This window comes from Dicentrarchus labrax, unplaced genomic scaffold (assembly GCF_905237075.1).
Source record: "Dicentrarchus labrax unplaced genomic scaffold, dlabrax2021, whole genome shotgun sequence".
NCBI classification, from domain to species: domain Eukaryota; kingdom Metazoa; phylum Chordata; class Actinopteri; family Moronidae; genus Dicentrarchus; species Dicentrarchus labrax.
This window is the reverse complement of record NW_026136718.1, coordinates 20,545,572-20,557,791: the sequence shown is the minus strand read 5'-3', so window position 1 is coordinate 20,557,791 and position 12,220 is coordinate 20,545,572. Positions and strand designations below refer to the sequence as shown.

The following is a 12,220-nucleotide window of genomic DNA, read 5'->3' as shown; positions in this document are numbered from 1 at the left end:
TTGCTTGCTGTCTGTGCTTGGTCATAGACTAAAAATGAGGGGGGGCAGACATGAATGTTCTTGATAAGCTCCAACATAGTCCTGTTTGTTAAACTTGATATATTGCTCAAGGGCAGACCACCTTCACTCCCACTCCTCCTTTCGTCTCTCAGTATTATTCTAACCGCAGCCGTAGAGGGAAATATCAGCATTTATTGATAGACAGTCAGACAGATACACAGTCAACAAAATGAGGAACGGCAGTTGTTGGAGAAGAGAATGACTTCATTTATTCAAGGTTTGTTGTTATGTATATTTTTAGGCACTTGATAGTAATTTGATTTAACATAATGTGGCCAGAAACCCTTTTAGAATAACCTTAGAAGTTACTGTAATCACTCGATTTCCTCTGCCTTTACACTTCAAAGAAGCACAATTTAGGGAAATAAGTATGTCATTTCTATCGGCCACACAGAGGAGTAGGCAGAAAACTACCATAATCAAACAGTTTATTTTTTGTGAGGAGAATGGAAACGTCTGAGCTGTGCCACATTAAAGAGGGAGATGAGACAACACAGAACAAAACATCCAGAACCCACCAGACACACAAAAAAAAGTTACTTAAACTACTTATATGGTCATATTCAGCAGTTATTATGCAATCAAGTATTTTCCCAAATACCTGAGCAGCTAATTCAATTATTGATAAATAAAAAAAACGGGAAAAAAAACATGAAGCCTTTAATTAGTCTAATATGGTGTGAAAATGTTTTGTGAGGTCATAAAAGTGCCCAGTGTCTGGCGCTGGAGGGCATGGATCATTTCCCGACTCTGGAAATTGAGTCAGAGTCAAACTGTGTCCTGCCCTGGCTTATTACTGGCTGAGAGGATCGCCCATCCCAGCAGCATAATTCCATCTGGGCTAAATATTTATACAGAGGGGGAACGACATCACTTATCCACAACACATTCATTCACATAAGGGAGAGCTACTTCCAGAGTGGAGTTAGAGTGATCCGCTCTGTCTGGAACATCACTTCTTCTTGCTGATATTTGCTTAGACAAGCTTTCAGAATAAGGTTTTGTACTAACCAGACTACACAATGAGCTTTTTCATCTTTGTTTTTGGTGTGATTCTCACATTGTATCAGATTGGAAATCCTGCCAGTGGTGAGTGGAGTTTTTCTTTACTTTTTTCTTATTGTATTTTGAAAAAGCAGGACCACAGTGTAATGTTTTGGGTTTTTTTTAAATAATTGAATCAATCAATCAATCATCTTGCAGTTATCATAATTATAAGGTATATAGGCTCCAGAATTCATGTTTATGTATCTTTACCTCATCCTTTTGAAAAAGAAAATTCTGATTTGTATGTATGTGTTAGTAGATAAATAATCTACTTTTTGTATATATGCTTAATACAACTATATACTGTATCTATGTATACAGTCAGCACATGTGGAAACATCTCAGCAGACAGGTGCTATATATTAAAAAACTATAATGGAAAAACCCAAGACTACAGTTTTATAATTAGTCATTTGTTTAATGGACACTAACAATAATTCAATACACCTTTTAATGTGTTTATATATTAGTTTATATGTGTTTGAGTAAATTAACTTGTTTAATATAAATTGTAATATGCTACTATCTCCAGCCGGGATGTGCTGGCTGCAGCAGAGTCAAGACCAAAGGTGCGACATGGTGCTGATGAGAGGGGTGACCAGAGAGGAGTGCTGTGCCGGGGGCCGCCTGGACACAGCGTGGTCCAACACCAGCCTGCCCATGAATGAGGTCAGCCTGCTGGGCTTCCTGGGAATTGTCTCCTGTAAACCATGCAAAGGTAAAATAACAAACCATTAAAAACAAATTGGCTGAATCTGCCAAGTAGAAGGAATCAGTGTATTGCTTTGGTTTAACACAGTGGGGGCAGAGGATTAGTTATTTCATGTGACCCAAAAGTTAAATGCTGTTGTAAACTGCTTAAAACCTATATTTAAATTCTTAACAGTCACATTGTAAATAAAGATAAATATATTTTGCTGGACTCTGCTGCTACTGTCAGTGGTAGTTTTAAGGTAAGTACTGGCTCTTTTAATCACTGCCTAGATGCATTTTGCAGACTTAAAACAGAAGATTTACCTTTGGCTATTCCACAAAATAGCTCTTGTCTCTCAGTGGGGAGTTAGTGAAAGTTAATTCAAACCACATCATTTGTGAATCAAGATATTCACACAATGAGTTCCCGGTGCAGCTTTCTAACAAAATGCAGACGTGGTTCCACATAACTCCACCCAGCTGTCTTGAGAAGCTTCCCCTCCTGAAATCTCTGCAAGGTTCAATCAGGTTCACTTGCAGATAAATTCAGTTTTTATAAGCAACACTTACACTATGTGTTCATAGGCCAAAAAAATGTGAATTTCACCATGCTGATAAGTTCCAGTAAAAATCTAGCTACTGGCAATTTTAGAAAAACACACCCAACCACAGCCCCTCGTCACGTGGCTTAGAGAAACAGAGATGTGGATTGTGTTTAGATGAACCTGAAAAAGCAGAGAGACCACAGTCAAATGTAGCCTACAGCTCTGTAAAAAAAACGACTCTTGCATAAACTGCATCACGTGGAAAACGAATGAAGTTGGTAAAAAACAGAACCTCTATCCTTGCTATGTGTTTCACTTTTTTCTACAGCTAGTTAAAAATGTGCCCTGTTTGCTTCCATGAGCAAAATAATAGAATTCCTCCAGGCTGAAATAAATGCCTGCCACATGCCCAGATGTCTGGGACTCATAACGTGCAACACTATCTTGATCATTTGGAATTCTGTGGGAGGATAATGTCGGTATCATGAATGTCAAAAAGTTTAATGGTGGCTTGTCAATTCCGAGTTAAGACATCTACATCACCACGAGACATTTGTTTGTTACCAGACATTCCCTTATTGGGAGACACAGAGGAGAAAGAGAGAAAATGTATACACAGCAAGAGACAGAGTGAAACCTGGAAATCAACCAAAAGAAAGAAGAAGAAAAAACACACAGCTCTAGAATAAAACAGGATATTGAAGTGCTGGTAGAGACAGGAAATAAGAAATAAGTTCCTCATTGTTTACAGAATCCTCAGGACTCAGAGCTGATCAGGCGTCATCTCTAAAGACTCAGAAAGGTCCTGGGAAGAGGCCTATGTGCATTGTCTAATGTTAACTCTGCACTGTGTAGGATTACAGTTCCTCCTGTGCTTTGACATTATGGGGTGTCAGAGGAGCCCAGGGCTTCCTCATTTCTCAGCCTGTAAACTTCTCTGACAGCTATTTGAACTCCGTCTACCTCAGAGCCCCTCCGTCCCACCGCGGGAGCTTAGCCCAGTCTGTGTGCAGCCGTACACATAGATCTGTTATGAAAACACGCCAGCCTCACATTCCACCAGGCGAGACACCCCTGTGTGTAATGGTCAATAAAGAGATGTGATTATTGTAAATATTGTGCAAGGTGAAAATAGTGTTATGATCTGGGAAAACCCCAGATCTCGAGCTTGTTTTGTATGAAAATGCCTGCGTATCACCTGATGTCTGCAGACTTGTTAATACAGTAACATTACACTGACACTGCGCAGAACTCACACACATATGAAACCACTCGCTGTGCTTTTGTAGAGACTTGCGAGGGAGTGAAATGCAGTCCCGGGAAGGTTTGCAAAATGAAGACGGGAAGGCCCCAGTGTGTGTGCTCTCCAGACTGCTCTCACATTTCCCGGAAGCATGCTGTGTGCGGCAGCGATGGGAAGTCATATATGGATGAGTGTACTCTGCTGATGGCTCGCTGCATGGGACACCCGGACCTGGAGGTCATGTACCAAGGAGACTGCAAAAGTAAGCAAGATGTATCTAGTTTATGCACAAAAGCCAAATATCACACTTCACACTTTTTCTAATAGTTCTACCATCATGCTCTGCACAGAGTCGTGCTCCAGCGTGGTGTGTCCAGGCACCCACACCTGCGTGACTGACCAGACCAACAGTGCTCACTGTGTCATGTGCCGCACAACTCCTTGCCCAATACCCCTGCTGTCTGAGCAGGCGATCTGTGGCAATGACAACATCACTTACCCCAGCGCCTGCCACCTCCGCCGGGCTACCTGCTTCCTGGGCCGCTCCATAGGAGTCCGCCACTACGGCCACTGCAACAGTAAGGATATAAAAACACCTTGTCACCTTCTCTTTATACCTGTCTTACTTGTCAAGTGATCATATAAGTGACACTGAGGGTGCTACAGCTTGCATGTGAGTAGTTCTTGACTCTGTTTCTGTGCAGATCCCCCTCGGAAACCCCAACATTTGGAAGGCAGCGAGGAAAACGCAGTCTAGACCGACCACTCCTCGACTTGGCCCTTTTTTGGAGAGATGAGTTGGTTGACTTCCAAGTGTCACACCACTAGCTTCCCATGATGACCTCTTTTTTTTTCTGACAATCACTCCCCCTCCCCTTTGTGCACAGAATGACAATTTGTTTTGTTATGGAAGACCACTGCTGGAAGACATACATTAGCCTCAAAAAGAGCTACAAATACCTGTGAGCAATTTGTGTCAATCTTGTATAAGTTTGGGAAATAGAGGCAGGTGAACACGTGTCTCAAGATAGAAATATCTTGTGAGCTCTTTGGGAGATGTGTGCATATTGTAAATAGAATACCACTACTATTTATTGGAGAAGGTATCAAACTCTATTTATATTTTTATCCTAGTAACAAATCCATATATCTTTGGGAAAGCTGATGCAAAAAATGTATTTATTGTGTTTTGTTTATTGTATATGTACAAAGGCGGTCACTGGCATGGGCAACTTTTTTTTCCTTTTTTTAACAGTTTTTACAGTCTTCATTCCCCACAAACAAACAGTTTTCCCTCATAGGTCTGAAAAACAATGCTAATTTGTTTGGAAAGTTGATACCACTTCATAGCTCGGCAGTGTGGTTTCAATTCACCACAAACAAGAACATGACAAATACAGTCGTACTGTATGTAGCTTTGGTCTGGAGGTGAGGAAGGGGTTCAGCCTAAACAAACCTGTATAGTCTCTCTTTCTCTCTCTCTCTCCCCACCCCCTCCACACGTTTACTCTGGATCCTGATCCAAACTCTCGGCCACCCGCTGATCACTAAAATTAACAGTTTGGTTGTGTTTGTAGGAGCCTCAGAAGACTGTTGGTACAACCCCAAACCCTCTACAATACCTCCTCTGTTGAGTGCTTGGCTTTGTTTTCTAAATGCATTTTTGTAGGTCATGCTAGTTCATTTCGGTTGCTGTTTTGCTGCTTTGATTTGATTGGAATTTTTTTTTACTGCACAGACAAATGTAATAAGCATCATCCGATTGAAAGGAGAATTAGATTTGTCTGAGAATGGACCACAATTCAGGCCAATTGAATATACCTGATTATACTGCCATCAGAGAAGAGTCACTCTGTTCATTGTTGACTCTGGTAAACTGGTGGATATCAACACAAATGGTCAAGTGATCCAATTCAATCTTTCAACTCCAAGCAGATGTCTGAAATACTTTCAATAATCCTTTCAGTGTATTATGGAACATTTCAATGACTCTCCTGTAAATAACAGTCTCATGTGTACCTTACCTGTGTACCTACTGTGAAATTTTAATGATGAATGCATCAACATATTTTTGTATTTTTGTACTGCCATTTCAAAAACAACATAAAGTTTAACATTTGTCACAGCGTGTCTTCTTTCTTTTACAACATACTTGATTCCTGCCAACTGAATACGCTTCGCAATCTGCTTTTCCTGTTACACCTAAACACACGTCTGCATCATATTGTAATACATTTAATAACAACACACGCAGTACTCTATGACTATGAAACTGTGTCTGACACATATTTTATAATATTTGGATTTTTCTAGACTGTGTCATAGTCTTACTCATTGTCAGTTTCAGCCAAATGAGATCATACTTGCACCCTAAAGGGAACTGGACAGCTTTCCTCACATGCTGGGTTTTACGTTGGTGGGTCAGGTTCCAGCAGCCAGCGGAGCACACAGTTTATGCATGCAGTGGTTAGACCTCCTCTCTCCTGTGCGTGCAGTGGCTGTGTCGCCTCTTTGACCGGCCTCTCAAGGCCTCGTGTGAGAGGTGACGGAGAATCAAATCCAGGCTGGGTGGCTTTTCTGACCTGTCTCCTCAGGGATATCCCCCCGGTTCTAGATTAGGTGGGAGGGGTCAGGAGGATGGAGGGTGAAGGAATGGAGGAATGAATGTTTCGAAGCACTGAGGCCTGGGTACTGACTCACTTTCCTGTGTAAAGTACCTCCCTTGTTTTTCTGTCTCTCTAGATCCTGCACTCCACCATGCACCAGCATCTGGTTCGACTTTAGGGAGATGTTTATATTCCTGTCCAAGTACCCTTTTATTACACTGGGAATGGAATTAGATGTTTTGTTAGTTCGAACAGGGCAAATAACAATGCCACGAGGGGCCGTTTCTGTACCCATGCATAACAACGCACAAAATTGTCTTTTTTTTTACAGAAATATACTCAAAAATGTTTCCTGTGTATTGTGTTTTAAATGGTATATGACTGGTTGATCCAAAGAAACAAAATCATATTGGTCAGATTTTGGAATGCAGATATGACCTCAGTGTGGCCCACTGGACATGTCTGGGCAAAGGAAGATGTTCTATCCAACGAGGCCCCTCCTCACACCAGTTTAGTTTTTCATCTTGGGGATTAATACACAGAAAGGTACACCAGAAATTCCATCTAAACCTTAACCGCCTAATCTACACCTCATTATGTGAAAAATATAATGTCGCCAATTATTCTCATACCTTTATGAGTGCGAGCCATCTATAAATTCTTCTGCAGCCCACACGATAAACTCACCAAACCAGTGTTTCTCGCCATAGTTTAAAAAGTGGCAACCCCACAGGAATTTGCAGCGACCGCCCACCAAAATAAAGCATTTGCCACACTTTGTGGTGCATATGTTAAAATGGCTGTGGTCTTCCAGTAAAATACACAACTGAAAAAAATAGGTTGAGACAGCACTTCTGATGCGTGGGTCTGGACAAGCCATTCTCATGGATACAAGACAGATAAAAGCCTGCTGTTGTCATTATGACTGTGTGATACCTTCACCATGAACAACGTGTATGTCATTACCACACAGACCTCTGACTGATGGCGGATATGATGGGCCTGTGTCACACCAGTGGTGGTAATGACATAACCACAGAGTAAACCTATGAACCATTTCAGAGCTATTCTAATTACACTCAACACAAGACCTCAGGAATTCTCTGCCCACTTTACTCCATATTTTATCCTTTTTTTCTACATGTTGTGGTGTGCAGTGTGGCCGGAGAGGGGATCACCCTCACTTCTACTGGAACACAGCTCTGTGTGCGTGTTTTGTCTGTATGTGTGGGTGTGATTATGGGTGCATCTCTCCTGCTGGAGCTCACCTGTTATAAGCATGGGATCAGTCACACATATTACATCACAACCTCTGGCTGAGTTGTTTATACCCCTGCAAACACATGGGGTTATAATGTGACGCCCACACTGACATTTCAGGGATGCGTAATCATCCTGCTCTGATATGTCAAGCTTCTTTCTCAACAATGTCCACATGGTATCATTTCCGCCAAAGTTGCCTTACTACTTCCAGTAAGTTAACAGCCAAGATTTAGATCTGAAATGATGTTGTGATGAGACCAGTGTTTTCGGAGACCACCCACTCTCTGGATCGCGCCACTGGATTGTAAACAGCTCAGTCCCACAGCTGAAACTAATAGATATCAGATCCATCACTCCATCAGAATATATCTGCCATAGACATTATTTCCCATACTTGCTTTGTTACACGGCAAGTCTTTCATTTTTCCACATATGCCTGATATTTAACTTTTGACAGCTGATTGTTATACTGACACAACAGCCCACACTCCAGACTTACAGTTTATACTGCTGCAGATGAGTTTTTATGGATTTCTCAGAATTGCTTTTTATGATCTCTGTATAATTTATATCAGATGACCAATCAATCAAACTGAATATTCGTTTAACAGTTGTAGCCATGATGAAGATGACAGCATTTATAAAGAAGAGGAAAAATGTTCGGGAAAAGTTCAAAAGTTTAATTTAGCCCCCTAGTTTGAAATATTAATCATCAGTTTGTGCTTTTAGAGCCTCAAGATAGAAATATTTGCCAGGCCAAAAAAAACTTCTCAGGTCCATCATTTATACCTGTCAACAAAACTAGTGATCCAAAGAGATTCATAAACTCTGCAACCAAGTCTACTATCCCCACTTTATGCAACAACTGAAAATCCAGGCAGGTTTACTGGGAATGAGCAGTGTTTGGCAGTGACTGGGTCAGGACCAACAACAAATCAGCAGAGTTAGGAAGTTGTGCAAATGCTAATTGTCCCCAATTATTCTTGGTGAATTGTTTCACTTCCTCGTCATGACCTCTGGGACAGTTTTTCTTCTGGCTCCGTGTGTGGTCTGGTCCATTTGTACTAAGTATAACGGGAGAACGATATACTGGGAATACCACAAAATATGTTGAATGTAAACACAGAATATGAATTGTTATATGAGGCAAACGTCACTTTGCTATGGAATTTACTAAACATTAAGGTACAGTCTGAGACTCCTCTGGGGTTTTAAAGTGTTTGGGAACACGTGTTCCTGAGGCAAGTACAATATGAGATTGTGGGCTTCCTTGTCTTGGAACTGACAAGGTCATTGAATTAAATCTGGTTTTGAGTTCATGTTGAAATATCAAGCCACATAACTGAAAAAAGTCAATGAAGTGTGATAATGGAGCTGCACTTAGTTCCAAAACTTAACTCAAATTGAGTCCAATTGTGCAATTTGAGGCTTGGAAAATTACCAGGCCATGACCATAATTTCACATCAGCCTTTGCAGGTGGCTCTCACATAGAAACAAGACACAAATGACTTTTTTATAAGCCTTGGCCCAGATACCTGCTTGTTTATAATGGAAAGTTGGTTGATTATCATGGAAAGTTGGTCGAACATTTAATTTGCTGTGATGCGTTAAGGTATGCCATGTAAATTCAGTGGGAAAAGCTCCCTTGGTTCAGGTTTCATTCGATTTTGCTCGCTCATTATCAACAGCTTCTTTTAGTTGAACGGCTACAATAGCCACTAGGACACACGTAATTAAATCATCTGTTAGGAGATCCTCTGCTTGTCGAAGTAGGACAGTGTACCACAAATGAACTCGGGAGGCCCATATGGTATCTATTCCCCCAGACTACAGAGCTGCACATCTTGTGAACAGACTGATGGTCAGTGTTAGATTAGAGGAGTAACTGCACTCATGCATTGTGTTATTAGCTCCAGTGTTTCTTGGTGTGGACTTTGGAGGCTACAAGACATACAACTGTGTTAACAAATACACGTGCGCACTCACACACACTGTATATTATACTGCATACACGCAAAATGTGCTAACCCACGCTCCCACATACACAAACAGACACAGATATACAGACACAGAATGCATGCCAAAGACAAAATACTTTGTAGCCTAATTTTCTTTCACAATTTTTTTCTTGTTGGAATGAAAATTCTTCTCTCCTGTGGAGGTTTGTTGTTGGTGTGGTTATGTACAGTTGGCTGGGTAGAACAGATAACACCACTGTACGTCTTTCCAACATCTTTTGTGCTTAACACACTTTTCGTTTTCTTTGACTGTATTTAGCCTAGTTCATCATTCTGTTTTGTGACATATACAGTAAAAAAATAACAATAATATTTATGTTTAAACCCTAACCCTATCACTTATCAAGACTAAAAGTGTACAGCTAATGCTAGCGGCTCTTCAAGGCTGGGCACATTGCACATTGGTGCTTTGAACTAAATGCAAGTTAACATCCTAACAATGACAATGCTAACATGTTAGTGTTTTCTATGTTAGCCATCTTAGTTTGGCCTGTTAGCATGCTATCATTTGCTATTTAGCACTAAACACAAAGTTCAGCTGAGGCTGGTTAAAAGTCTGTACCAATCCATCCAATAATTGTGGAGACATTTCATTGAAAACCATAAATGTCATGGTGACGCTAGATAAAAAGTTATAGGATTCGGTAGGATTCATCCCCTTGGCACCATGAATGTCTGTACAAAACACTGAAGGTACAAAATGAATCCATCTAGTAATAGACATATTTCAATCTAGACCAAAATGGTGGACAGACTGACAGCTGCTAGTGTGGTTAAAAAAGTGTGTAAAAATCACCCAGTGACAAGTAAATACAAAACGACACTGATAGAGTGAAAAGTATTTAAACTGTTAAAGCAACTGTGTTGTACAGAAAGCACTGCACACGATTGGGACAGATTGCAACGAGCTCATGGCGCAATGGGGTCAATGAAAGCAGATTAAGTCAAACTCTGCTGAAACATCTGCAATGAGAGACCACAAACACTCCACTACAACAAAAGCAGTTGAACCTTAGTTGCTAATTGTACACATGTGTTCCTCTAGCAACATCTATATTTTGTTAGCTGCCCAGTGATGTAATCCCAAACAGTTATGTACCAATGTAGTACCGAGGGCTTTTGTTCTGGAAAACAAGCAGTGTGGAAAAACACTGTACAGAACAGAAGGGATACCTGCTGTGATTCAAAAGTGTGTATATATATGTTGAGGACATGTTATTTTTTTAAAGACAGCTTTGTCCATCACTAATATTGACCTTTACAGCCTTCTTGCTGTTTGTCCAGGGATCTTACGGTGCGTGTGTGTGAGTGTATGTGTGTGTCTGATGCACAGCTCTTGTGACACATGGCCTCAGACAGAGTGTGTCTGGACCGAGAGAGAGTCTTCGATGGGTGGGACTGAAAACAAGTGACGCATGACTAAGAGGCCCAGGAAGTTCCAGCAGGCGGCTGTTATTGCTGAGTGTGTGAGTGTGTGTGTCTATGTGTGTGTTTATGTGTGTGTGTGTGTGTGTGTGTGTGTGTGTGTGTGTGTGTGTGTGAGTGTGATTCGGGGGCCCAGAGGGACTGTGTGGGGCAATCCCGGCTGGAGTGTCTGGAAAAACTCTATGGAGTGACAAAAGCAGCAGTGTCCCTTGCAGCATATCTGTCTGCTGCCTTGGCTGCAACACTTAATTGCCTCGTAGAGTGTGCTAGAAATGAAATCATAAAGTGGGCTGCGAAAACAACAATTAGCCTATTGTATAAGCCACTGTACGTGGACGTATGTGTGCATGTGCACATACATGCATGTGCTTGTGTAGTCTAAAAGCTACTTAATTACAGGGGCTGGAAGAAATACAGTCAGTTACTTCCACCCCTTTCAGTGATTTACAACAAGAAGACAATAAATATATATTTATACGTCCTCAGAAACAGTGTGGTTCGTTTTTTTATGTTTTCTGGTCAACATATTCCAAATTCATATTAGTAGTGAACTAAAACTACATGATGTGGAAGGTCCCCTCTGTCTGGTAGACTTGTTTTCTGCTGCTCACATGACCTGTCTCTGACCCAAAGTCACACACTCCCCAGATTGCATTGCTACAATGAGCATTCGACTGGGATGGCGGTGACGCACTGGGTGCAGAGAGACAATAGCTTACCTCGGCCAGGCAGACATAGCAAACCTCAGTGCTATCAGACCCTCTCTAATCTCAGTCCATGGGACAGCCGTGTCTTTCCCGCTCCCACATGGCTCGATCAGACACAACGCCAGCCTAGAGAGAGGACATTAGTTCAAGTTCAAGTTATTTTATTGTCATTTAAACATCAGTTACAATGAGGCTATCGTTGGCAATACAATTCTTAGATCTCAGGCTTCCTCTAACTGTGATTCTACAGATATACAGAAAAATCCTGCAAGTGGAACTTAATCTAACTAGAATCTAAGAAAATTGAAAATAAAGCAGCAGCTAAATAAGTAGTAATATAATATAATATAATATAATATAATATAGATAAATACAATACTATGGTAGCCTGGTGAATAATATAAAATGTATAAAGTAATGCAGTTTATATCATAGACTGTGATGTATAAAGGTGTTATGCATGTATATATACAGTATATATATGTGTATATATACATACAGTACCTGTATGGTAGTAGTATAAAGTAGTGTGGTGTGAGTACCCTGTGAGCTTTGCTGTGAGGAACCATCCAATCTTATTATACCTAATCATATCTGTGTTCGGTGTGCCAC

The 12,220-nt window shown here is 40.9% G+C and overlaps 1 protein-coding gene across 2 annotated transcripts; it reads left to right on the top strand.

The window, feature by feature from the left end:
• The first annotated feature begins 469 nt into the window (after positions 1-469).
• Positions 470-5,713, top strand: fstl3 (follistatin-like 3 (secreted glycoprotein)). 2 transcript variants are annotated; one of them, XM_051377240.1, is made up of 5 exons: positions 470-1,149; positions 1,640-1,825; positions 3,635-3,850; positions 3,939-4,166; positions 4,270-5,713. In XM_051377240.1, exons 1-5 carry the CDS (start codon positions 1,083-1,085, stop codon positions 4,383-4,385), a joined length of 813 nt encoding a protein of 270 aa, XP_051233200.1. In that variant the 5' UTR covers positions 470-1,082; the 3' UTR covers positions 4,386-5,713. The 2 variants fall into 2 exon arrangements, with proteins under 2 accessions (XP_051233200.1, XP_051233201.1); XM_051377241.1 differs by having other exon boundaries at positions 478-1,149; positions 4,293-5,713.
• The last annotated feature ends 6,507 nt before the right edge of the window (positions 5,714-12,220 follow it).